Raw genomic sequence first — 26,404 nt, 5'->3', positions numbered from 1 at the left:
TTTCGGAGTTTCGGAGCAACCAGAGCAACGTAAACGGCAACAGTGAACGGGAGTGCTGCAGCTGCTCTCTCTCTCGCAGCATCAGTTGCAGCAGCTAATGTGCATCAGTTTTAGGGGAAAAGAAAAAAGTGAAGCGATGAAAGAGTTTGCGGGACACAATGAATTCTCGTAATGTAAATTAAGGTCTTTGGTTCAAAAGTTCAACTGGTTTAGATGCATAAATCAGATTTACTAGTACCTCTATCTACTAAAACAAATAGTTATAATAACGATAATTTTTCATGGAGAAAAATTGACAGAACGGAGCTACGCTAGTACAGTGAAAATTTGAAAATACGGTTGATATTCTGGACTGTTGGTGGCGTGGCTCAAATCAAGGTAAGCACACAATACCTGGCTGTATGCTTATTAATTTTAAGTACAATTTGTTTTTAAAAATCACTATTTTTTTAATGCTTGTAAATAAAAAAAATAAAAATTATGTCGGTGTACATATAATATTTCTCACATGAGTATAGCTGTGATCACATGTAGAGTTTTTTTCTCGGTATCTTATTTTCTCTAGTATAAATATGCTACTCCCCCCTGTACATGTATGTAAAAGCTATATACTTAGGTAATAATAAGTAATAAGTACATTGATGACTGAAAATTACAAATTGAAGCCCGCAAACTGAACTCTCTCTCTCTCTGCGAGTCAGTAAACGCATGCAGCGCGCACATTCCATTGTGTTATTATACGCTTTGTGTCCATGTATCCATTATCCATATAGCTATACAGTACACACTTATACAGATGTTGTTATACCTACACGTGAACATAAATACACATATATGTACAGGGAAGAGTGGAGCTGGTTTTGAATATATTATTTTGTCTATTTTTTTTACACTTTTTTATTTGACGTAAATATCAAGTTTATCTTGTCACATTTATTTTTGGTACGCTGGCCTTTTACTCGTTTCTAGCGATTGTGTAAAAATCGGTTACCCGGCCCCGAGTCCTTTCCAAACAGTACAATTTTATTATTCATACACATATTACCAAAGCGTAAACTAAGCGCTTGATCTTTCATTAATGGCCATTATCATTTTTTTACAAGCTCGTTATTTTAAAACGAATCTTGTACTTTGTATGAAAACCACGTATTATGTACTGGAAAAAATGTTTTATTTAAACAACGAGGTGTACGTATAAATATTTCACAACGTTTTACCATATAGCGAAGAAAAAAGTCTTAATGGAAAAGAAAAAGAAAGAAAGAGGAGGATGCGACACGCGTCTTACACAATAATTATATTCCTGTTCGAATCGAGACGAGATGAACAAGCTGCCCATGTAATACATTATAAATTGAATGCCCTCGGGTATATTATATATATATATATACATTATTAAAATGAGCTTGCTTACACCTCACAGTCTCATTATCATGCAAATTATAAATACATTTCATAACAAGAAGGCATTGATTTCTATACGAGAATCACGAATCTACGTGCACATGAAAACAGAGGTACGTGTATACGCGTACAATGTTTTCAACCGTAAACACTTATTTAACTGTATTGTGCACGAAACGGAGTTGTTGTTTTCATTGCAATTTTCACGCGAATAAAATTAAACCACCGTAACAAGTAAGTACGACCCACAAGACGAGGGAATGAAATCCCATCGTCCTTCAAACACGTAAATCTCCTGAAAGTTACACATTAACATTTTTTGTTAAAGCTCAGCAAACGCAACATGCCGAGGACAATGCAAAGTACCTATATATATATGTGAACCTATCCTGTAACGAAAAGTGCACTTTGTTCTCCGGGGACCATTTGTCCGAGGCAAATTTATTTTTTATAGTTTTTTTTTTTTTTCTAAACAAAGAAGTACGTGCTCGTGTATATTTATATATTGCGTACACGCGATGTGCCTATACAAGTATACATGTACACGCGAATTGGCTCCGTTTCTTCTCGCACACAACTAATCGCCTATCCTTTCCATCGCGCGTAATATAACTTCCACACCTAACAGGCCCCAACACCCTGAGCACGCGCTTTGAATTTCCGCTCCGCGCGCCTCCGCGTCTGAAACGGACCTGAAAAACAGAGGGAAATAACCCTTTGCTCATTAGGAAGAACAATCACGCTCTCTCAGCTCCTACACCCGAGTGGTGTGTATAATCGCGAGGTGAATACTCGGAGGTGAAGTGTGCAACTTGATATATATATATGTATATTTTGTGGGTGTGCAAGTGTATGCTTCCTATGAAAAATAGCTTTGAAAAAAAAAAAAAAAAAAAAGAAAATGCAATCTCTTTGCGTACAACGGGTCGTTAAATGGTGAAATAATAAATTAAAGCGTGCCTGCTTGACGGGCCGTGTTTGATAAACTTTTACACTATATTATATGTACGAAAAACGAACTGAAATCAGCGTCATTCGGTACGAATTTTTTTTTTTTCAATCACAGAATGCTTTATTTGAAATTATTAACTACGATCATTTCGTAGTAAAACGTCAACCACGGCTGCGCGGATCCTTAAAAAAAAAGGTCTCACAATAACTTGTGTCGAACATTGTCGCCCAAAGACGAAGCGATAAGCCGATTCGATCCAAGGATTTTTATTATTTGCTCTCGTTTACAGTCCTCGCTTTGTCTTTTTCCATCCGCAAGGCTAAATGTACGATAACACGGTATTTCGTTGTCTTTTGCACTAGACGCTTGTTTTGTCCACCAAAGTTTATAACCATCAAAGCCATTGCTTGGGAAATCAATCATGTGTCCAATTATTATTTTAATGGTAATGTTAGTTACACGCTACCACAAACTGCCGTGATCCTTTAATTATGGATGATGTTAGTTAACAATTACGAGAAAAAAAAAAGGTTTATTTATACTTGTCATATAAACCGTATATTTTCCGCACGTGTAGTGATTGTACATATACTTTTTACGTATAAATTGATTATGTGCCTACCGCAGGATCGACAGACCATATATATATATGCAAAAATACAATGAATGATGTGCCATTGATTACCAAAGACGCTTTATTTGGTGCCACGTAACAACGCCCACGCGTATACACTTTGTGCACGAGGCGGATTGATGTGCTCTCTCATACGAATGGCCCATAAGCACACGGCCCATCGGTACCCATGTACACATTATTTTTAAATCAACGGACCGTTATTTATTTTTTTTTTTTTTTCAACCTATACATGTTTCATTATCAGTCCGCGTACAAAATTGACGGGGGGCTAATGGAATCGTCGTCAAAATAAAAAGAAAAATAACAACTGCTGACGCGAGCAGCATTTAAGAATAGGACGCCAATATGCTGGCCATTAAGCACCATCCCTGCACAAAAGTAAAATGTACCTACCTATATTATAATATTGTATCTACTCGTGTGTGTGTGTGTGTGTGTGCACGGATGCAGGCACGGCAGGAGGCGTAACCACGTATATAAGTACCGCAAGCATTAACATAGATAACTGCTCGCAACTATATACATACGTACACACGTAACAATATTTTACACTTTTTTTTTTTTTTTTTTTTTTTCATTTCCACACGCCCTCGAGAGAGAAAATCAAGTTTTCTCCTCTACATCCGCCACTTTTTTTTTATTTATACGCGTGATAGTTTGTCGCTGGTGACAACCTGTGTAGGTTTCGCAATGAGGCGCGTTGTACACTTTATTCAGTTCCTGTCCGCGTAAATCTATATCCCATATTGCTCGTTGACAAGTTATTCATCGGGACAAGTAAAACGGACAAGAATTTTCCGTGAATTTAGTAGCAAGTCTCGCCACTGTATTAGACACATAACACACAAGGTTTTCGGTGGTCAAAAAGAGTAACCGAACACGTTAACGATAACGATCTCGAATCGGGCCTGGTTGAATTTTGAAATCCACCGGGGGCAAAAAAAAAAAATAATAACGTCTCGGGACACATTTTACATACATACGTGGTGTAGATACTTTTTAAAGGAGATACAAAAATATTCGATGACTCGTGCAAGGATTATTCCTTTCCCTCGTATGGGCACGCAAATGTGTATAATTTGCCTTACACGGATTTGGTTTCACGAAAATTCGCATACCGACCATTCGGGTATAAGAGTAATTATATTATTTATAGGGAAGGGGAGAGACAAATATTCATCATCACTAGACGTACATTTACATTGGCAAAAAATTGAGCCTTGAATTGCATTACATTTTGATAAACAAGTCACTGGTCCCACGGTGGCGGTGTACTCACTGCTGCAGGCTATAGTATGGATTATTGAAAATTATATATAATTGTATGGGAGCCCAAAAAAAATCATCATTCGCTCGGTACAAGAGCTCTGCTGGCTATGTATTACGTGCTTTCTCCTGTATAGTGTTTCTTCTTATAATAGGGAAGAAGATGGGGATAAACTAGACCTCACTGCCGAGTGATTCCCGTGATGGTATCAATATACGTACGTGGATATACATTAGCCCAAAATATACATAAAAAGCCGTAAACGTATGTACGGGCACATTTTTTCATTCACTCCGAAATTGACGTTACCACACGTGGATCAAACGATCAAAACCGACCCATAACGTTCTCGACAATCGAAAAAGCTTAACCATAAGTATAAATGGCAAAAAGAAAGCACAAAAGCTCGCGAACCTGCCCCCCACCTTTGGTCTTGCAAGTAAGCGCACACACCCGGCAAGTACATGTTACAACGATATTCATATACAAAATAGCACCTCACCTCATCAGCACACGCGCGCGCGCGCGCCTCGAACGAAAGCTCCGAAGAATAAGCAAGTAGGTTTGTACACCTTGCCTCTAGTATCGAACAGTCTACACGCGAGCGCAGAGTCAGTCGTTGCTCGTCGTTCTCGTCAACTGCAGAAGATATTCCGAATCGGTACTCATACATGTATACTTATTACATTGTATACCAGAGTGCAAAGGAAATAGCAAAGTCTTCAGGTGTTTACCACCACATACAACAACACTATACCAAATACCATGCAATATACTACACACAAGTAGGTAAGTATAAGTATAGGTACCGCGCGCTCCTTTTGTAAGTCATATACATCCTGCCTCGCGCGAAGTTACCGAAGTTAAAAGTATATAGTGCTCGGTTGGACGCGCAAGTGCGCGCATCGCGTCTACACCGAACTACCATTGCCCTCGTATAGGTACACGGTTCACGGTACGTTATTAAATAATAGTTCCTGATGGTTACGGGCGACGTGTACCCGCACGTGTGCATATACACATTTTGATTATTCATTCGGCACCGCACGTATAAATGTATTGAGTACCTATACGGGCGGCAAAAAAGATCGGCAAAAGGCGCGCGCGTGATCATAAAGTCGCTTTTAACGGTTAACGAGCGATTACGGCGTATAGTAGGTATATATGGTGCGTCGAGGCGCGCTTACGGTACTCGAACGATCCTTGCCGCGTTAACGACGCATCCGTCCGGATACCGTATATATATTTATCAGACGTCGCGTTCGACTTTTTTCAGATGACATCCTGCAACCGGCAAAGTAACCAATGACATGGAAATAGAGGTACACACGGCACACGGCTATTGTGGGGAGAAGGTGAAGTAATCCACGAAGAATGGACTTTTACTTTGTCCTGTTCGCGCACCAAGAGCAACTCGCGAGTATATCATTGTATAGTAGGCAGTAGATATATATATATGGAGCCAAGGCCGAGCAGAGGAGAAACATACACAAGTTGTACCTTACACGGTATAATGGTATAGGCACATCCCATTAACGCACGAGTCGCCGCCGCTGCATCAGTCGAGCTTTCGCCGGATGACAAAACGTGTGCGCATCAGCTCGCGATATAATATACCCATCACATATATACCTACTTGCTTGTGCTGCCGTACTTAATATATACCTCTGGCAGCGTAACCGAGGCATCGAGCCGGAAAAAGGTAAGTGTAAATATAGAAGGAAGTTTAAGGGCCCGCGCTCCATCCCCTCGCGCTCCTTCTTTGTGGAATTCGTGCGCCTATATATCTAACACGCACGGGCTTTCGAGTTATTTTCGAACCATCGGATAAGTACCTAATACACGAAGAGAACTCGCGCCCCCGGAACAAAAAAAAAAAAACAACGCATCACGACGTACGCTTTGGTACACAGAATACAGTTCTCGGTGTATTATCGGCAGATAACGTGAAAGTAATTAAAACAAGTATTCAGGCGATAACCGATTGTTACGATAATAACGTTATTTAATTGAAATTTCATTTGTATGTCCAGCCGATGGGTTCTTATTTACAGGAACGTGATACGCGGGCAAGAGTAAACACGGTTGAAATTATTAAATCGTAAAGATATAAAAAAAAAAAAAAAAAAAAAAAGAAAAAAGAAATGTTCCCGTGTCGAGATTGATCGGCTTGATGGCTTAAAGCATCGGCATCCACGCAATCGATCGGTGACGTAACCCTTGTAATCTTGAAAGATTGCGATCCTTCCTTCCTTCCTTTTTTTTCTCTTTCTATTCTGCTAAAGTATATAATCCTATAAGCACACGCAACGCGATTCATTGAATCATCTGTCTTGGCCGAGAATAACACCCATTAATAATAATAATAACAATGATGGTAACTTTTATTCCAAGTCGAAGGAAAAGATGTGTATACATATATTATACAAAGAGAAACGAGAGATTAAAGATTAAATTTATTTAAGGCTAAGGACTCAGGGTCCTTAATAGCCTAAGCATTATACAAGGCTCAAAATAAATGAGCAATCTACTTGTGCTTGCAAGCACTAAACATATATTTATAACTAAAATATAAGAGAGAGAGAGAGAAAACCATATGCGTTTTTACGGTTGAAAGGCAAAAGTAAGAGCGCGTATATGCTAAATGGCACTGTGGGCGATATCGAGTGTCGCAAGAGATCCGAGACACGGGAAAAACGCCCACAATCGTTTCGCCCGAGAGTTATTGGCGCAACGGCAATCAGATAGACACCAGAGCGTATACATATATTAACGTGCAATCCGTACTCACGCGTATAATATAGAAATACAAAAGTTACAAGATAATAATAACCAAACGCGCTCCGTCCATACAACGCATCGTATTGAACGAATGACGTGTTTTTCCAGATGCCGAGCAGCAACGGCCACAATGGTCCACCAGAGCGTTAAGCGGGGCAGCCTGCAGACGGACGAGCCACCGGACACGCCGCGGCTCCTACGTATGACGGCGCTGCGGGGCTCGAGTCGCGGCGCCATGTACACCAACGCGGATCCCCATCATCAGCAGAGACACCCCGAGATCCAGCAGCTCTACGCCCGGCAGCTCGAGGAGCGCCGGCTCGCCCGCCAGCGTGACATCGAAAACCTCAAGCGGATCACCGCGTTCCACGCTCACCGGCCGCCCCCCAACAATGGCACCGGAAGGTCCCAGAGCCGGCGGTCCGAGGCCACCAACGGCAAGCCACCCTCGAGACCGGACCAGCAGCACAGAACTTCGAGACCGGGCCACTGCAGCATGCTGGCGGACCTGCGCGACCTGGAGAGCCTCGCCGGCTTGCAGGCCAAGATGACGACGGCGGGGAACGGCGATGGTGGCGCTTCGGAGAGGGGAAGGTCCGTCACCGGTGACCGGGAGGAGGGACCAGAGGAGCGACAGCCCCAGGCTCCGGTGCGTAGGCGGCGGAGGAGCAAGCGGCGAAAATCAGAGCTGGAGGAGCAAGGGGACAGGGATTCGCGGGTGGTTGGGCATCCCGAGGTCTCGGATTCGGCAAAGTCGGTGCCCGACGCGCTGGCCGAGTTACTCAGGGAGTCGGAGCGCCAGCTGGGCGAGCTCAGGGCCGACGAGCTGGCCCGTAGTAGAGCCAACGGCAGGACCGACACTGTAACCAACGATCACGTGCTCTTCGACCTCGAGGAGAAACCTACCAGCACCAGTAGCACCGGTGAGTGTACATATTTGAGTATATAGACGCGGTACCCCGTGCTGTTATAATTACCCGCGGCACATCTCTCTCATTTTGTAACATTTTAGCGTTTTAAATACGTTTTTTTGATCGACCGTGACCGCGTCGATATGGACGATACTCCGTAGTTGCATCACCGTGGGTCTATTATTTTCTCCATGTTAGTGTCAAAGTGGTTATTATGTATACAAACACGAGGGAGAGAAGACAAATCTAGTTTTGTGAGCTCGTTCATGGGGCCAAGCACGCAATTGTACGTATACACATAAGTACACCCGCACGAGTATAAAAATATTCTCTGCTGCGTGTATAGTCAGACAGAGGCACGCAAAAGCGGCTTCTTCTTCCCTGTTTTTTCTCTTTCTCTCTCTCTTCTCTTTTTTTTCCGTTCATCGTGCCACACATATCGGGCCGTCGGAGAGAGAAAGATGGCTCGGGAAGAGAGAGAGAGAGAGAGAGTCTCTCGTCATCCGTGTCGTCTGCGTCGGCTTTGCGCCGCTGCTCGCGCTGACGCATATACCCGCGCCGATACACGTCCGCGCGCTCTTCTGCCAGTTCTGCCCTCTTCTTTCTCCGTTCGTATACGTATACTTACTTACAAGCATCCTGCAGTCTGCCGCAGGAATATGTTTCTTTGCGATGCTCCGAATCGGGAGGAATCGAAAGGTACAAAAAAAAAGTTCTCCTCGAGTGTTCAAAAATCGGTAACTTTTCACTCTTGTTAACTTGTAAATGTACACGCGAGTGTTGTAATGCCGGTGCGCGCTACAAGTATACATACATACCTTTGTAACAAATTGTACAACGATCTTCCCTTTAAGCGTACAAATATTGTACGAGTGTTCCGTTGGATCGTGATTTTCTATTTATTTTTTTTGTCCACCGAGTGCAGTGAGTATAATATTATATCCCCGGCAGAGGCAGCCGAAACGAAAACAGTGCGTGCTTGTGAAACTTTAACTTATCGCGTCCGAAATTAGACGGCGACGCTCTCCGATCACCAGTGCGCATAATATTAACGAAGGATAGCGCTTTTCATTGTTTATTATTACTTGCATGAATTGAGAAGAGAAAAACCGAGCGAGGCTTCACAGATAACGTGTGCCATGTACATAATATATATATATACACTTTGACAACAAGGGACTTGCGGCTGTACTATCGTTCCGATAAAACAAATTAAAGTTTGAAAGATAAAAAGCTTCGAATCTCGGATACACCGTCTATTTGAAAAACAACAATATATTATATACTTACTTCTTTGATAAAACAAAAAAAATCACGTTATAGTTTGAAAAGGAAATGCCTGTAACTTGTATATATTTACTCGCTTCTAAGAAAATCCAACCGCACAATAAGCGCGATGAATGAAATAATCCGATCTTCGTTACGTATATGTATATATATGTATTAACGTATACAGTTTACGTACACCCGCGATAAGAAAAAAAAAAAAAAAAAAAAAAAAAAAAGTTAAATATCGTTACACATGTATAACTACGTATTGTGTTTTGTTGTACAAAAATAAATGTAGTTAGCCCGTGCAGTGCGGACAAATCGGGTATCGACAATCGCTTGCATTGTTTTCCCCCTTGAGTTTCACCATATGCCAGCCTGCATCTATAAAAAAAAAACAAAAAATAAGAAAAAAAAACAAAACATCCTTATCATTCCTCCATGTGTACTCGGACCTCTTTCGACTTTGTCCCCCTGCCCGAGTGACAAGTCTCTCTCTTTCTGCCTCGATGTGTTACACACACACACATATATACATATACATGTAGCGATTGATTATTCCCAAAAGGTTGCGAACCACTGCGGTCTCCGGCAGAAAGAGAGCGAGAGTATGAAAGGTCAACGCGCGCTCCCGAGTCAGCTAGATTATTCAGAGCCGCGGTATAAGTATATACACGCAGGGCTTATAATCGAGGGAGGCAAGCGTGTCTCGAGCCCGCATATGTGTATAATCTTACTGCAGCCGTTTCACGTATTATGTGTTATGCACCCACGCACGGTTGGGATCGAGAAAAATCTTGTTTACTTGAGAACGACAGTACGTGGAACTATTTTTATGGTGAATGATCAATCAGTACGAGACGGTGATGAGATAACTGTTTTTTTTTTTTTTTTTTTTTTTTTTTTTTTTTTTTTTTTTTTATATATTGAAAACACCAAAGTTGAAGCGTACCAAATCGCTGCTCTATTTTTACATCCAACGTGTACATTATACGTATACTTGTGATAACAAGTGGCCGGTACGATTTTAAATACAATACTTACACACGCACACCATTAATGCACGATACAATGGATATCAAGAAGCCGGCGCATATTATCCCGTGAGAGCGGAAAGAGCCGACGTCGCCTCGCTTCTTTTTTTTTTTTTTTTTTTGCTGGCGCAGGCCTCTTACAATACCAATTCCAAGCGCGTGTGTCTCGTACATGCAGACTTGCTTATAATACTCTCATCCTTCGCTATACCACGTGTATATATACATATGTACTCCAGTGTGTACGAGCCGCGGTACACTCTGGCGAGTTGTTACGCTAAAAAATTTTGTTCCCGGCGCACCTCTGGAACGAGAGGAGAGATTTTTATCCGTCCCTCGTGGTATTTATGTGGGAAAATTCGTGAACGGCGCTACACACTACCGCAAAACGTTTCGTCCCGAATGTTATACAAAGCTTTTTCCGAGTTTGGCCCCACCTTAAGACGCGCGCGCGCGCCACAAAGAAAATGTTTTTTCTTTTCGGAAAACTCGTACAACGCGGAGCTTTTTCGTAGACTCGCTCGAGTCTCTCTTTGCCCCCCACCCCCCAATATAGTCCCCGTCCGCCGGCGTGGATTGAATCACAGCTTGTTACCCACTGGCCGCGAGTCGCGCCAGTGCGCCAAGCCTCGCGGCGCGAGATATCGGTACGAGGGCTTCGCGCGTGTACGTTAAAATCCACGGCTTAGGATGCTCGCCTTCGTCCTCGGCTTCATCTACGTCTACGCCGAGCTCCTCAGGTTCGAGCTCCAGATGCACCTGCAGCCCGACGAGTACAAGCTCTCCAAGTTCTGCCTCTGACGCGCCCACTTTTTCGTTCCCCATCGCCCGTGCACATAATATACCTACGTAGAGTCGCTTACCGACTCTCCCGGCTCCCACAATGACGCACCACTATTGTCTCCGGCTTCTTTTTTTCCGTCGCTGAGCACCAACAACATGGACTCCATGATCAACTGTACTTTTATACTTACCGATCCTCTCCATATCTTCTTCTTCTTCTTCTTCTTCTTCTCTTGCGTTGTAGCCATAATACGTGTGTATGTAATTTGTTGCAGATCTGAAATCGTGGAACGCAAGCATCAGCCAGCGATGGAGGAAGCTGAAGCGCGCGAGCGTCGTGCGGCAGTTCTCGTCAGGCAGGCGCAACGCCAACTCGACCCCGACTAGTAGAGAAGTGTCCCCGGCGCCGGCTGCGGCGGTGGCCTCTTCCTCCTGTGCCCCTGGGACTTCGCACACAAGGAAAATACGGCAGAGCACCTCGCTCAGGCTTCCAAGTGCGTGAAAATTGGTGACTATAGGGATACCGGTCGCTTGCCGATATCGCGTAGCTCGTACTAGTTTGATTAATCGACGCGACCGATTTCAGATACAGGCAAGGCCCTGACGGACATCCAGAACGCCTTGCGCAACAAGTTCAGCCAGATAAACGCGGGTATCCGCAGGCGGAAGGCGCTGAGCGTCGCGGAGAACGGCTCGAATTTTTACGTGCCGAATCCTGTGAGCTCGTCGCAGGAGAGCCTCAACTATCACATTCCGCGGGTCAACATATCCAATTTGCGCCGACAGAAGAGCCAGAGTGATTCCTCGACGCAACGGCGCAGCCGAGCCGATCGATCGCCCGCGAACGGCACGACCGCGACGAACGCGCCAACGACGACGACGTTAGCGAGAACGACGACGACGACGACGACGGCGACGAAGAAGCCGGTTTGTAGCCGGAGCGCTGTCAACATATCGAGCCTGTCGAGCTGCGGGGAGTCGAAGCGCTGGGAGGAGGGGGCGACGCAGGAAGCCGACGAGGGTCTCAACTCGGACTCGGAGGTCGAAGACGTCGAGGACTTGAGGTTCTGCACGCTGCCGAGGCCCGGCAACAAGGCCGGCTCCTTCACGATTTTGACCGCCAGGTTTCTCAAGAGACCTGGATACAAGGGCCTTGGCTTCAGCATCGTCGGGGGCATTGACAGTCCTCGCGGCAACATGGGCATTTACGTCAAAACGATCTTTCCCAATGGACAAGCTGCGGATCTCGGCACAGTCAAGGAAGGTGATTATCTTTCTTTTTTTTTCTTGTTCCTCTTGGTCGCACGTAAAAAGCCGATTCGTCAAAGTTTGATCAACAATTCATTCGCACATAACTTCCTCGTCCTCATTATTTTGGAATTTCAGTTTTTTTTACGGAACGATCGAATAAATCACTAGATCCGACTGATTTGCAAACTCATTCGAGTCATTGGACGATTATATCAGAATTTTAAATCCGAACTATCAGGATTTTTTTCGTTTATTTTAAAACATCCCGTGTGAGGAAACAAATAAAATGTTTTTTTTTTTTTTTTTTTAGTCTCACTGGTAATTTAATTTATTCTTCGTGAAAAACTACTCCTCAGTAGCCATTTATCATTTTGTGTTAGGTGTACATATAAATAAAGCTTAATCAGCACCAACTAGAGTAATTGCTGCCCATATTTTACATCATTACGAAGAATAAACGTTTAATCGTTTACAGGAGATGAAATTTTGTCAATCAACTCGAAACCCTTGCATGGCATGACTCACGCCGAGGCAATAGCCGAGTTTAAGGCCGTGAAAACCGGCGACGTAGTACTTCACATAGGAAGGCGCGTTAACACCGCTGCTGGCAGGCAAAAGCGAAAAGGCCTGGCATCGTCAGCAGCATCGTCATCAGCAGCTGAGGCAGTAACGGCGAGCGCCTTGAATTCGGCGCCATCACTTGGCAAAAACGAGGCCAGATCCCCATCGAACCATTAACCAAACACGCATTACCAATGACACATTCGTTCAAGTTACACATTGTACTAACGGTATCGTGTAGTTTTTCTTTCTCATGGAGGCGGATCATAAGGGATTATCCCACGTTTTTTTCTAATCGACAATGAATTGCTTTGGTCATAGTTCGTTAAGAGGAACTATTGGGCTGTCAATCAAAAGCGTTAGATGAGAGAGAGACAGAGAGAGAACCATGAAAAAAAGATAGAGGCCTTAAACTATTTATGTTAATAGAATCATACATTTTGTTGCATATCTAAATACATAAATTTAAATATTTTTGTACTTCGTAGTTTGTATATTTACCGATAAACTAGAGGTAATTATTTATGAATCGGATAGATATATATATATATCATCATTATTATTCACCCAAAGATAAAATCCAAAAATATTTTTACTAACTCGCATATTTTATATAAATATATACAAAAGTTAACTTCAAAATGTAAAAATAATATAAACTACATTCGTGCGTACATATAAACGCAAGGAAATTTACAATTTTTTTTTTTTTTATTTATTAAAACAAAAACATATAGGTAGTGTCTAGTCCACTTTACAATAAAACCAATCATGCAAGGAATTTGAAGTTGATTGTCATTGTATAAATAAAAATAATACGGATAATGGAGACCTATACAAACAAAATGTAATTTTAAGAGTCGAAAAATTTTGTAAACGAATACTTGGACAAAATAAAACAAAAAGTTTTTTTTTTTTCACGACAAAAAAGGAAATGACCAATAATATTATACGTTATATATGAAGTACCGGTGAGTGGAAATGAAAAAAGCAAATAAATAAACAAAGGAGAACGAATAATCGTATAAATAATAAAAAAAATAAATAAATAAAGAAACAAACACGCCTTATACTTCATTGATGTGTTGATGTATGTTGTAAGCTCTACCACCTCTTCTCGAATCCGAAGGTACGACGGCTAGATTTTCCAGAGAAATGATAGCTTCGTTATTGGGAACGCGCAATTCGGTGGTATCCGGTTGCGAGTAGAGAAAAGCCGTTTTATAGCCACGCGGGGGTTTTCCAATCGTTGCCGACTCCTTGAGTATGTTGTCCTGAGCGCTGAGCAACTGCTTAAACCTTTCCTCGTTTTTGTCCTGCTATCAAACAAAACGACATTGGAGATGGTGATTGCTCCACGTGTAAAATTATACCCTTGGAACAAGCAATAAGAAATATAATCTGGAAAATAGCGCATAACGACATCGAAGCACGAAGAAAAGGCGAGCAAACGATCAGATAGGTATAACGATCGACAGAAGAGAAGAAGAAAAAGAAAAGTTTCCTATGCACTTGCCTCGCTTTCGCCCAAGACCGTTATGGTGCGTCCGTGTCTGCTGCTCGTGGCGGGCGCGTTAGTCGGGCGCTCCAATTTGTCGGATTCGCCGTTGGCGGCCGTAGCCTCGGGACCGCTGTTGGCGTGGTTGCTGAGCATACTCGTGACGTTGAGCCTCGGGGAGAGGCTCTGGGCCAGCCACTGCGACAACATTGCTATGCCCTGCTCGGCACTCGCCGACACCGCTGCTATCAACTCGTCGGTGTTTAAGCCCGTCTCCTCCTCGTCCTCCTCGTCCTCGTCCTCCTCTTCCTCCTGAGGATGACCTTGCTCTGCTGGCCGTTTATTCTCCTCTTCCGTTCTGCGAATCATTGTTAGCTCTAGTTTTGTCAAGTAGTAGATACAAATCATTATACCGATCGTCCCCTCGACATGTACCAGCAAATGTTATTTTTCACAAATCGGCGCGTCGCTTAATTGAATTAAAATGCCAAAGTTTTCTACAACGATCTCACTCGGAAAGGGGGAAAGAAGAAGAAAAGAAAAAGGAATGATCGTAATCGTGGGAGTGATTCCATCGCGATTAAGTAGCACCGACTTGACCGGTTTTTATAATCGGCTGCCACGCGAGAGCGCGCAGTGAAAGTGGAACACCGGACAGCCGTCACGGATTGAGTATGCCATTTCGGGTGCGTGCGTTCTCGTAAACCCGTGGTGTGTATGTATGTATCAAGTTGACGATTTGACACCGAGACCCACTGCTGTTGATGACGATTAACGTGTATATTGTACACGCTCATAGCACAAAGAACCGGCCATTGTCACCGCGCGGTAAAGTGAAATCGTGGCCATCGGGATTGTCCGTAAAATACTGTAAAATAAATATCTACGGCGCGATCGTTATAATAAACAGCGGCGCTGTTCCGAAAAACATCTATTTCACGGACTGTCTCCGAATGGCACTCAATCCAGTGTTTTTTTTCTTTTCTTTTCAACCACAGTGAAATCGTCACGCGGCACGACAAAATCTCCTTTTTTTCTTTTTGTATCGTTATACTTTTGCACCATCACTAATATATAGAATAAAGTAAATAGTAAAAAAAAAAAAAAAAACAAAGTAGCGACGAGAGCTGCAGTGACGATAAAATATCGTGTAAATGTCGTACTAATGGGAGTCGGTGATGGACAACCAAGCGTTCGTACGCAAATGAGCAAGCCCTGCTCTGAGGGGTCGTCCAACAAAGACTTACGCAAAGGGATGCTGCTGAGGAGGTTCGATCCGTCGCACCTGACCGCCGTTGAAATTGAAGCATCCCACGGGGTAGGTGATGTGGGACATGCCGAGCAGCACCGGCTCGATCACCAGACAGCCGTCGTAGCTCCCCTCCGACTTGGCAACCCTCATGGAGTCGAACTTGGCGCATATCTGGGCGAAATCCAAGAGCATGTTGATACACGTTGGCTTGTGGGCCGCCTGGGCTGCGGGAAAAGGGGACATTGTTACGTATAAATGGGAGTAATTATTGCGCGTTGGAGTATAAAAAAAAAAAAAGAATCCACAGCTTACCGATGTCGATGGTTGCGTTGTGCACGGGATTGTCGGCGTAGCTCAGGTTGAGGGTGACGTTGCGCTCGCGTTGGCGCACGTTGACGCAAGCCGGGCCGCCCAGGTCGAGCGACTTGGTAAGGTTGAGCTCGACGCAGCAGAGACAGCCCGAGGCCTGGCACAGGCACTTGTTGTTGCTGGACTCGGGGGCGCTATTAACCAGCTGCACCGCCAGCAGCACCAGCAGCATCAGGCCCCTCGTCGGCTTGTTCTGCATCTCTCTCTCTCTCTCTCGCGCGCGCGCGCTCTTTCTTTCTCCGATCGCTCTCGAGCGGGGGGGCGAATCTCCCGAATCGCTGCCGGTGTCGGTAAAAAAAAATATAGCCAGGCACTCTCGGGAGAGTCTCGACGCCGCGGAGTCCGTTCTCGGAGTGCGACGCGCCGCGAGAGCCAAGCCAGCCGAGAGCAGTCCCACTGACCCGCTGACCCCGATACCCAGCCAACAACGACTCTCGTCTCCCCGGCCCACCACCACCACCACCATCCTTGTCCCGTTACGGAGAGATGAGCGCCCCGCCGCCATACCGTCACCCCATATATTAATATACACGTATATATACCTTGGGGCCCGCTACTCGACCGCTATACTTTCTCCTCGAGAGCTTCCACGTACCTAGGTATATATTCTCTAGGTGTAGAAAGGATAATATATGTATATGTGTACGCACTACCTGCTCGCTCGCTTCCTCGGTGCGTGTACGGCCACCACCACTTGCTGCTCCTCCCTCTCCTGGAGAAAGAGAGTTTCGAGGAAGCGGACGAAAGGAGAGCAGGAGCCATCACCGGCCGGGCCCGAGGCTCAGTCGACTCCGGACCCCCAAAGATAACGCGCGCACGGACTCAACTGGTCACACGTACCTATCGTCTCCCTGAATCTGGGTCATCGGTGATATTATAGGCTCGGGCGTTGCGAGTTTTTTTTTTTTCTCCTCCATTAAGTACCGTGCACGTAGGCACACCTATAGTTTGTCATACCGATTGTTCGATTTGCGATACGCACCGGGGCAGGATGCGCCTATCGACGATACTCGAGCTTTTGCTCATATTTCTGCTCATCGCTTTCGCCGCTTACGGACGGGTGATCGGTAAGTGTGTCTTTTGTACATCCCTCTTTCTCTTCCCATTCGTTTGAAACACGTGCATGTGTATAGAGCCCGCGCTTCCGTTTTTAAGTTCCAGAAGGTCACGGCCGTGGCATCGAGAGCAGGAGCAAGTCGAGCGCCGGTGGTATCGCGTCCTTTAAACAGGCCGCCGAGAGAGTCAACCAGTACTGCACCTGTAGCGAGAAAATCTGCAATTGCTGCCATAGTTTGAAAATTTCCTTGATCCCGAGTCCCGGTTAGTCCGGCGAATCGCCATGTCTCGCTCATTGCGTTTACCGATTTTTCAATAATGTGGCTTTGTTCGTTGATTTTTCTCAGCTTGCGTGTCCCTGCAGTACCTGAAATCCGACAATCTGGCCATGCAACTGAGCCTCAGGGACAGCATACTGTCCAGCAACATATTTTACGGTAAAGTATATATACATACACGACACGCTGTAATTTTTATTTATTTTTTTTTTTTTCCATTTTAACAACACGAAAGTCACGAGACCTGTGTATGCATATACATTGTACGATTGTGATGAGTTACCAATGAATGTAATTTAGGTAAGAACCCGAAGCAGGTCTGCGCCACTATGCCGGGCAAGTACACGAAAGTGTGCGGCAGTATATACTCGATCAAGAGAGAAAGCAACAGTCACTTCAAAGCCTGTCTCGGGCTCGAGTTGAAGACCAATGGCAAAACGGACGCCAGAATGAGCGTGAGCTGCTTCAGGTATGGGACTTTATCTTTATGCGCGTTAAGCGTCTCATCTCCAATTGGCCATGAAAAAACGATTCTTCGTTTAGATTCGGCCCCGACGGAATCAAACTTCGAGCTGCCGAGCCACTGCCTCCGCTCTCAACGAAGGTCCCTTCCTCTTCCGACGATGACTACGACGACTTTTTTGCAATCGACGACGACGACGACGAAGAGGACGAGGAGGAAGAGGAGGACGAAGACGACGACGATGACGAGCAAAAGGCACGGCCGGAGAACAGCGCGGTATCCTCGGACGCGGAGGACGAGGACGACGACGACGACGACATCCTCGGGTTCACCAATTTATTTGACATCTTGACCGGCGAGGAAGACGTGGAAAATAAGAAAAAACCAGCCACCACTACCACCACGACCACGACCCTACCGTCGTCCTTCGTCATACCGATCCTGCCGGGCGCTTCGTCGACCGAGACGCCGCTGGTCGTAGCCAACAGCGTAGCTCCGACCACGGACGCCTCGGCCGTGTCTACCGTTCCGGCTCAGTCGAGCTCCAGCGACCTCGACGCGGAAAAGGACAATAACGAAGCCGCTAGCTCGACCGACGAGTATCCCCCGGACTCGACCACTTTGAAACCCACGAGCGACGCGAACAGCGAGGAAGCCACCAGCGCGGAAATGGGCGTGACCGTGCAGGAGGTCAGCACCACCGAGGAAGCCAACGCGAAGGCCCCCCCGAGGGTACACCTCGCTAACAAGCTCAAGAAGAAGCCGGGGAGCGTCGCCCACAAGGACAAGGTCAGTCTGTCGTCCCAGAGCGCCAACGCCATAAAGAACGACGACAAGAAGCCAGGCCAGCACGGCGAGGAGGATGAAGACGAGGACGAGTACGACTACAACAGCGAAGCCGACGACAGCGACGAGGAGGAAGAGGAGACCGCCGTGGCTGAGGAGCCCCAGAGCGAGGGTGACGACAAGAAGCCAGAGGCGGAGGCGAACGAGGACGACGAGGAGGAGTCCGAGGAGGAGGAGGACGCGGTTCTGAGTGCCCTGGTCGACGAGGAGGAAGAGTCGGAGGGGGAGAAGAACAAGACCAACAAGCTCGTCGACGGTGGAAAGGTCGCGGTCAAGAAGACGGACAAGTCGTCGCTGGAGGACGAGTACAACGACGAGAGCGACGAAATCGACGAGCTGCTCGCGAGGCAGCATCGCCAGCCCGAGAGCGAGACCGTGGGACCAGTGAGGTCCGCCAGGCAGAGCAAAGTCATGAGATTCTAAATGGCACTGTTTTTTTGTACGATTATTCTTGCGATTGATCCATCGAAACAAAACAAAAAAAAACAAAAAAAAAAAGGACGTACATGCTATAGGGATTACTTTGTACAGCCGTTATATTTTTACGTGAGTGCAGTGCAAGCGACAACACATTCGCAAATATCTAGGTGTACAAGTGGCACACGACTGTTTGTTTGTTTATTTATTTATTTATTTATTGTATGTGCTCCTTCTCATGTGTGTTCTTTTAATTTGCGTGTAATTTATTTATTTATTTATTTGTCGCTTGTAAGATACGTCATTGTTAATTAAAATTAAACTTTTTTTTATAATATCAAGGTGTTTTTCATACACACACGTTTATTTTGACCTACATAAAGTGCAACCAATAAAAGACCCGTTTGAATTCAAACGTAGAAACGATATTTGAAACCCGATGATTTTCGGCTCATCGATGCTTTTGATTTCCTTTCTAATTTGGAACTCCATTTTTGCATGGCTACACCAAAAGTAGCACATCACATATTGTTGTCGCGGCTTTCCAATTCTTTGAGAAACGTGCGTTATGTCGGTACACAAGAACGTTAACCCTCTAACGTGCCACTTTGCCGCTTTCTCTTCTTCTCTGGTTGCCTCGTGCATACGTGTAACTGTTATTTATCGCGCTGACTCTTGTTTCTCGAACCTTCTTTGAATATGAAAGAATTTATTTTTTTTTTTTCGAAAGAGACTTTGAGTGATGGGGACACGTTAATAATCTCGTTCCGAGGAAAAACAAGATTTATATTTCTTTTTTTTTTTTTTACGCGCATTCTCCAGAGAGAAGAATATCTTACTTCCGAGCGTGGTATTTATAAACTTGAACTTGATTTAGTACCGAGTGAAAGTTGCATGACCTAAAGGTAAAGTGAAAGCAAGCACGCGTCAGCTTCGAAATCCGGTTTAAATTTTTACCTTCGATTTACGTCATCACCAAATCGAACGAGAATACGTATACCTATATACAATCGAGTGCTGATATTGTCCTCCAGTTGAACAACGCAATTTACGAGACTGACTGGTGCATCCGTACAATAATTATGTGGATTGACAATTAGCATTTGTATTTTATATGCGATACGAAAAATAGATCTACTTTTTGTTTTCCATCGCGTGACTGCGCACTACAAACGGCACCTGTGGTCTATTTGAAATTATTGTACTGTTACTTTAGAGATCTCTTTTTTTTTATTTTTAGGCTCTGCTACCAAGTAAGCATTGACAAAAAAACAGTTTGATGGCGAAATGTACGTTTCTTACATTCATTGATTTTTAGATATTTGTGAAAAATTTGACAGAAAAGGTGATAAACAAGACGGAGAATAAAAATTGGTTTTAAATACGTTTAATCAAACAGTTATCATTCTTGATATTCCCTGTACATTTTGTATACTGAACGTTTTTTAGGTAATTTTGTAAACTTGATGAAACAACTTAAAATTAATTCAAGTGATGAATAAAATTTATGCTAGGAGAATGTGATTGAAGCCTTTCTAGTTTTACTCCATTTATTCCTTCGTGCTGCTAGACCACTCGCTAAATTTCGTGGCTGCCCACGCCGGGAAAATTAATGGTACTGCGAGTAAGAATAGCCCGTGTAATACTTTTTCCTGTAACAAATAAAAATTATTTTTTACCAACCGGACGACATTTTTCAGCGGAGTTTGCTCAATGCATGAAAAAAACTCAATGAATCTTTAAGCAGTCAGCTTAAAGTAGTGTGCAATTTTGGCACCGGCTTACAGCACAAAAAATAATACAAAATGCCGAAAATAATGGGTTTCGGGGAAAAACCAAACTGTTAAGGTTGGAATTTTGTTTTTGCAAATTAAATTAATAGTGTAAAGTCAAGGCGTTATGTGTAACGCTTTCGTTGCTGAAAAATAAAATTCAAGGGTGAAAACCAAAATTGGGAAGTATAATTTTTTTATCTGGAATTAAAACTCAAAGGGTAAAACCAAACTGTGGAGATACAATATAATTAATGATTTCTGCATTGAGAGTAAAAGATGATATGGATGTGAGCTACCATCTTTACAAACTTATATTTAAAAAGTTATTTACATGGTGTATTGTCTGGAACAAAGAAATTTTTAGGGAATTTTGTTGTATCGTCTTTGATCTCTGACCATTTTAAAATTTATAATTTCCAAACATGAATAGTTAAACTTGTAGGTAATCCGAATTATTACTCGATATAACAAGCTTATTCAAATTATAAGTAGATGAGCATATAAACAAGTAAAAGTTGTAATTGATCAAGAATTATATCAAGTGTAAAAAAATATTTGTGTGTATCTAGACTGATGACCTGACTATGTTAAAAAAAAAAAAAAAAAAAAAAAAAAAAAAAATTGAAAGCTGCATTGATATTAAAACTGAATTTTCATGCTATGGTATAAGTAAAAGTGCTCAAGCATCACTAAATCTTACAATACTTTTAACCTTTAATACCTTTTATAAGAGAAAATAGAGGAAACTCTTTGGTCAAAAAATTGTATGCCTACTTATTAATTTTTTTAGGTCAGAAAAGTTACGTCCAGTATAAACATACTTTGATCATCCTTTAAATACTAGAGATAATATAGAAAATTTATTGAAATCTAGTCCTTTTTATTCTTGTATTCACCAAAATGAAGCATAACCCATATTGGTGTAGCCATCACACATAATGTCATGAAAGTTGCATGTGCTATTTTTTCCTGTTGAAAAAATAAATTTAACTGGAGTACAAATAATATTCTACAATCACAAAACTTCTAATAGAACTACAGTTCAATCGTTATCTGTGAACAATACATGTAACATTTTATCATAATATGCTAAAGATGCTTGCCAAGTATCAAGTATATTGATACAACAAAACTGTTTAGTTTAAGAATCTTTTTAAATAACAATTCTGCATCAAGTATAAACAAATTTTTTCCTATGTCTTAATTGTAATAAGCAAGTTTTGTTTTAGATTAAAAACCCATTTAGCTGTTTAAATATATCTTTAAGAGATTTGACATTAAATTTAGGATCAACATGAAATACTTGAATTGGTGAAATTTATGAGCTAAATAATAACTACTGTAAAAACCTTTTTTATTCAAAATCATGACCATTAAAAAATAGTTGAAATATTTATAGACGTGTACGCTGTAATTCAAGTTACAATAATCAATAGTTAAAGAAACACACAATGTTCTGGCTTTGACTTTTAGATTAGAGATATCTTACAGAGACATTAAGTAATTTAGAATAAATTGAGATTAAATGATTGAAAACCCGTTAAATACTTGAATAACAATTTTTGTACTCGTATACAATAGCGAATTTATAGCCCAGCAAGTGTACAATGACAGATAATGCGCGATATTATTCTTACCAATACATAACCTAAGACGAGCTTTTGCAAAACACTGTAATCAAGCTGGATTAAAAAAAAAAATAGATGTGATTTTCAACCAATATTATTAGTACTCTTGGTAATCATTGTTGTTTAGGCGCATCGTTTGACCTGTTTGTCAGGTCGAGTTTGTACAAATCGCCCTGGTTACATAATTGACGAAAATAAAGATCAGACGGAAAGTCAAGGGGATCCTTACCGGCGTAGAGATCTTGTTCCTTGGCTTCGTGCCGATGATGTGTTCTTTGCGGACCTGCTGGCTCATCACATTAACGAGCCTGGGCGAGTTCCCCGCGATCTTCTGAAGGGCAAACATTTTTTGACTTTGCTTTGAGAGTTTGTTTTCTGCAGTTGATCTACTTGATCTCGAGACTTGAACGACTGGCTTACGCACGCCTGGAAATTCGATCGACAGACAGAAAGAGAGAGAAAGAAAATTAAGCTCTGCGCTTGCGTGGCGAGCCTCGGTGTTCGGTGTGTTCTTTGATTGTTTTTTAAATCGTTTACTTGTAAAATTTTTTTAGTTATGAGATAACTATAGGTATTTGCAATTTAATTGACTACAATATGTTTATAAAAGTTTATTGATTATATTAACTAAGCCCAAAACAAACTGGTTTAAACAATGACTGTTCTCGCATTGTGACAAATTTTCATTGATAATTGATTTCTTCCTTAATTTTGCACCATACAATTTTTTTTTAATATTAACAAGTTAGTGACCTTAACAATAATTCTGGCTAGTTAGTAATTTAAAAGTGGCGCTGACTTAATGCTACCAACGATGGAATCGCATTAAACGCCGGAAAATAGGGAATTTTCATTGAACGCTTAACTTCATAAGTTTAAGTACATCTATTTATTAGCAACAAAAGTACAGGTATTACATGTAAAAAAAGTGCAATCAGTACTTGCTAATTGACATCATGCCTTTAGCCAATAAAAAGTGAATTGAATTTCAAAAGAGTTTTTTTGAACTAATGTAGGGAATTTCTGATCTAAAACAAAACTATGGAATTTCCCCCAGAATTATTCGCGAGAGAAATGGCTTCGCCCATAACTGCAGTCGGAGCCTCGGGGCGAAACTCTTTAGATTAAATCTCGTGAAAATCATCGCTTCGCAATAAAAAATGCGACGGGGAGGACAAGGGGGCCAGTTGTGGATGAAATAAATATAAATCGTCTCAAGTGTTGGCAGTACTCAGTGACACTCTCACGTCACGCGTGACATATACTCACGTCATGCGTCAAATCGAATAAACAAAACATATCAAAGCCAGCTGTCAGCAGACGTTTGCTACAGTGTTTGACACTTTTTGTCGCAGTGGAGCGTTTGTTTGACGTTACAGTTTCCGCATCTTGATTTCTACTTGTATGTAACGAAATCTCGAGGTAAGACTGCATTTCGGAGTTTGCGTTCTCTTGCACGGCATGTTTTGGTGTATGCGTCTGTCACACAGCTGTCAGTCACGTGTACAAAAGATTATTTACAGCTTGAAATTTTTTAGATATCGAGCATGGAGAGAAGACTGCAGGGAGTAGGAGATTGGAGTAAACAACTCTTTAGGAGGTACAGGATGACCAAAATCAGGTGAGCACAGTAGCCATGAAGTCTCCGCCAACTCAGCCCCAACTCAACGGGTGTGGGGGTCTTGTCTCCAAAGCAGTTAAGAACGGGGGAGACAGCAATGCTCATCTCTCCCGTACATTCAAAGCAAATAACTACATCAATGGCACTGCTAAAATTGGCAAACAGCAACTGGTTTCTTTGAATGGAGATTCGATACGCTGCAACAGCGTGGAGAGCGACGAGGCTCTGGCGTGTGACGTTGCCCCTGTGCCTATTAAAACCAAAACCAAGGCATTATGCGTACACATAAGAGAAAACAAGTGGTACGATGCTGGCAATGTGGTATCTGTGGGAGTGGCAGGAACCAGTCTGAATGAGGCACTCGAAAGCATGTCGTTGGCTTATAGTCCAACGACAAAGCAAATATATTCTCTGGAGGAGACCCAAAGCCCAAACGACAGAGACTCCTCCAAATCCAACGACTCCCTACGGCTAGATGTGGACTCCTGTTCTGCCAAAGATGAGCTCCAAAACAACAGCGGCAACAACAGTCCAGCAGGCAGTTTGCATCGCTCCTGCAGTAGCACAGTGTCCTCCCTCAGTGAGTGTTCAGCCTCCCACAGTTTTCTGGGCAACGAGGAGTCTCCCCTTTCTCCCAACAAATCCAAGCTCTGGGCTCTCAACTCTGGGTTCATAAAAAACGTGTTCTCGTGGCGAAGCGGTACCAAAGATCAGCCAGAGCCACAAAAGTCGCCCACGGCGAGCACCAGTCCGTCTCGCAACTCCGACAAAATCGGCGGCAGCCTCGCTCTCATCCAACAGTGTCGACCTGCCAATTTGCCGGCCAAGAGCGCTCTCGAGGAAGAAGAACACAGACGCCAGTACAACGCGATCCTCGAAGCAGCACGAAAACGCGAGCAACGCGAGGAACGAGAGCGACGCTTGCAACGGGAGCAACAACTCCGCGAAGAGGAGCGTCTAGCGGAGGACTCGCAGGTCTGGGTCGGTCAAGTGCTGCCGCGTTTTGACGCGCTCAAGGAGACGCGTCGAGTGCGCGATCTCTGGTGGCGGGGTCTGCCACCAAGCATCCGAGGCCGAGTCTGGCGGCTGGCCATCCGCAACAGTCTCAACGTGACGAGCCAGCTGTACGCGCTGTGCCTCGACCGAGCCTTCGCTCAACCGCACAGCGAGGCCGTGGCGGCGATCCGACTGGACGTGGCGAGGACCTTCCCGACCCTCTGCGTCTTCCAGGAGGGTGGCCCGCTCTCGGAGAATCTCAGGAATGTACTGGCTGCCTATGCGGTCTACCGACCGGACATCGGCTACGTTCAGGGCATGAGCTACATCGGGGCTGTCTTGTCGCTAAACATGGAAGCCTCGGTCGCGTTCACCTGCTTCGCCAACTTGCTGAACCAGCCCTGCCATCTGGCAGCCTTTACGCTGGACCAGCGGCAGATGAATGCCTATTACAAGGCCTACTCGAACGCCCTGGCCAACAAGCTGCCCAAGGTTTACACCCACTTTGTCGCGGCGGGCCTCAGTCCTGATCTCTATCTGCTCGACTGGTTGTACACGATATACGCCAAGGCGATGCCTCTCGACGTCGCCTGTCGCGTCTGGGACATGTTTCTACGCGACGGGGACGAGTTTCTGTTCAGAACAGCTCTAGGAGTGCTGCATTTGTATCAGGACGAGCTGCTTGACATGGACTTTGTCCGAGGCGCCCAGTTCCTCACCCGGCTGCCGGAAAACATTCAGGCGGACACGCTGTTCAACAGTATTAGCCAGGTGTCGACGACCGTTGGGACGACCAGCTTCCAGCAAATGCTGGAACAGATATTGGCCAGCACGTAAGGATGTATAGGGCACTCGTTATTTATATTTTTGCTTTTCCACGGTACGTAGCGTGGAAAGTTCCATAGTGGATAAGGATTTTATTTTATTTTTTCATTTTTTTTCATTTTTTTTTTTTTGTATGCTTCGATCAAGCTGGAGCTTAGCACGATTGACGATTTTATCAACTGACGACAGATGAAATTGTTTTCTTTAGTTTAAAGATGATTTTTGTATTGTTTGATATTTTTTTTTCTTTGTTATCAATGAGTAGTTGAAGGCAGCGCGCTTTGATGAAATGATTGTTGTGGCTTACATTAAGCTCAGATTTATATTTATTAATCAACTATTAAGTTTTAATGATAATTTTTTACAAATGCATGGATATAGGTATTAATTTATATTTTAAGTTGGACATTTTTAGGTATATTAATAATTGTCGGCAAATTTAATGTAACTTTAAAAGCTTATAACGAATCCCGGATGGAACTTTCTAACTGGGAAAAATTTGAACAAGAATCGCTGATCGATTGCCACGT

The 26,404-nt window shown here is 43.5% G+C and overlaps 5 protein-coding genes across 9 annotated transcripts; 3 read left to right on the top strand and 2 right to left on the bottom strand.

Annotated features, from left to right (window-relative positions):
• The first annotated feature begins 212 nt into the window (after nucleotides 1-212).
• LOC111643594 (uncharacterized) lies at nucleotides 213-13,900 on the top strand. Of its 2 annotated transcripts, XM_089589770.1 has the most exons (6): nucleotides 213-378; nucleotides 5,537-5,962; nucleotides 7,150-7,964; nucleotides 11,314-11,532; nucleotides 11,625-12,302; nucleotides 12,765-13,900. In XM_089589770.1, the coding sequence occupies exons 3-6, from the start codon at nucleotides 7,172-7,174 to the stop codon at nucleotides 13,025-13,027; spliced, it is 1,953 nt and encodes a 650-aa protein (XP_089445896.1). In that variant the 5' UTR covers nucleotides 213-378; nucleotides 5,537-5,962; nucleotides 7,150-7,171; the 3' UTR covers nucleotides 13,028-13,900. The 2 variants fall into 2 exon arrangements, with proteins under 2 accessions (XP_089445896.1, XP_089445897.1); XM_089589771.1 differs by lacking the exon at nucleotides 5,537-5,962.
• Nucleotides 13,890-16,168, bottom strand: LOC106645858 (uncharacterized). The gene is given in 4 exon segments (XM_089589763.1): nucleotides 13,890-14,166; nucleotides 14,367-14,696; nucleotides 15,586-15,824; nucleotides 15,913-16,168. Coding segments are annotated over 4 exon segments (1,074 nt in total). The 3' UTR covers nucleotides 13,890-13,917.
• A 792-nt stretch (nucleotides 16,169-16,960) lies between these two features.
• On the top strand, nucleotides 16,961-19,035 carry LOC106645857 (uncharacterized). Its single transcript, XM_089589761.1, is given in 5 exon segments — nucleotides 16,961-17,036; nucleotides 17,131-17,310; nucleotides 17,373-17,462; nucleotides 17,604-17,772; nucleotides 17,847-19,035. Coding segments are annotated over 5 exon segments (1,704 nt in total).
• Nucleotides 19,036-20,400: 1,365 nt separating this feature from the next.
• Nucleotides 20,401-22,870, bottom strand: LOC149375261 (uncharacterized). 3 transcript variants are annotated; one of them, XR_016292875.1, is made up of 3 exons: nucleotides 22,662-22,870; nucleotides 21,526-21,773; nucleotides 20,401-20,681 (listed from the first exon to the last, which is right to left on the bottom strand). XR_016292875.1 is itself a non-coding variant. In XM_089589654.1 (2 exons), the coding sequence occupies exons 1-2, from the start codon at nucleotides 22,776-22,778 to the stop codon at nucleotides 20,580-20,582; spliced, it is 219 nt and encodes a 72-aa protein (XP_089445780.1). In that variant the 5' UTR covers nucleotides 22,779-22,870; the 3' UTR covers nucleotides 20,401-20,579. The 3 variants fall into 3 exon arrangements, 2 of the variants coding, with proteins under 2 accessions (XP_089445780.1, XP_089445781.1); XM_089589654.1 differs by lacking the exon at nucleotides 21,526-21,773; XM_089589655.1 differs by lacking the exon at nucleotides 20,401-20,681 and having other exon boundaries at nucleotides 21,525-21,773.
• A 649-nt stretch (nucleotides 22,871-23,519) lies between these two features.
• On the top strand, nucleotides 23,520-25,971 carry LOC106645877 (TBC1 domain family member 12). 2 transcript variants are annotated; one of them, XM_014361843.2, is made up of 2 exons: nucleotides 23,520-23,854; nucleotides 23,971-25,971. In XM_014361843.2, the coding sequence occupies exon 2, from the start codon at nucleotides 24,069-24,071 to the stop codon at nucleotides 25,884-25,886; it is 1,818 nt and encodes a 605-aa protein (XP_014217329.2). In that variant the 5' UTR covers nucleotides 23,520-23,854; nucleotides 23,971-24,068; the 3' UTR covers nucleotides 25,887-25,971. The 2 variants fall into 2 exon arrangements, with proteins under 2 accessions (XP_014217329.2, XP_014217330.2); XM_014361844.2 differs by having other exon boundaries at nucleotides 23,956-25,971.
• The last annotated feature ends 433 nt before the right edge of the window (nucleotides 25,972-26,404 follow it).

The sequence above is a fragment of the Copidosoma floridanum genome, unplaced genomic scaffold (assembly GCF_036245765.1).
Source record: "Copidosoma floridanum isolate Cflo_tuat_1 unplaced genomic scaffold, Cflo_Japanese_pri ptg000009l, whole genome shotgun sequence".
NCBI classification, from domain to species: domain Eukaryota; kingdom Metazoa; phylum Arthropoda; class Insecta; order Hymenoptera; family Encyrtidae; genus Copidosoma; species Copidosoma floridanum.
The sequence above is the reverse complement of the archived record's forward strand: the minus strand, read 5'-3'. Positions and strand labels throughout refer to the sequence as shown.

Excerpts from the sequence above, each read along its gene's own strand:
- LOC149375261 (XM_089589654.1), bottom strand. The coding sequence starts at position 22,778 with ATGTTTGCCCTTCAGAAGATCGCGGGGAACTCGCCCAGGCTCGTTAAT. Across the intron at positions 20,682-22,661 it reads GGAACAAGATCTCTACGCCG|GAAAAAGTATTACACGGGCT; the intron begins GTAAGGATCCCC and ends TATTTGTTACAG.
- LOC111643594 (XM_089589771.1), top strand. The coding sequence starts at position 7,172 with ATGGTCCACCAGAGCGTTAAGCGGGGCAGCCTGCAGACGGACGAGCCA. Across the intron at positions 11,533-11,624 it reads CACCTCGCTCAGGCTTCCAA|ATACAGGCAAGGCCCTGACG; the intron begins GTGCGTGAAAAT and ends GACCGATTTCAG. Across the intron at positions 12,303-12,764 it reads TCTCGGCACAGTCAAGGAAG|GAGATGAAATTTTGTCAATC; the intron begins GTGATTATCTTT and ends AATCGTTTACAG.
- LOC106645877 (XM_014361843.2), top strand. The coding sequence starts at position 24,069 with ATGAAGTCTCCGCCAACTCAGCCCCAACTCAACGGGTGTGGGGGTCTT.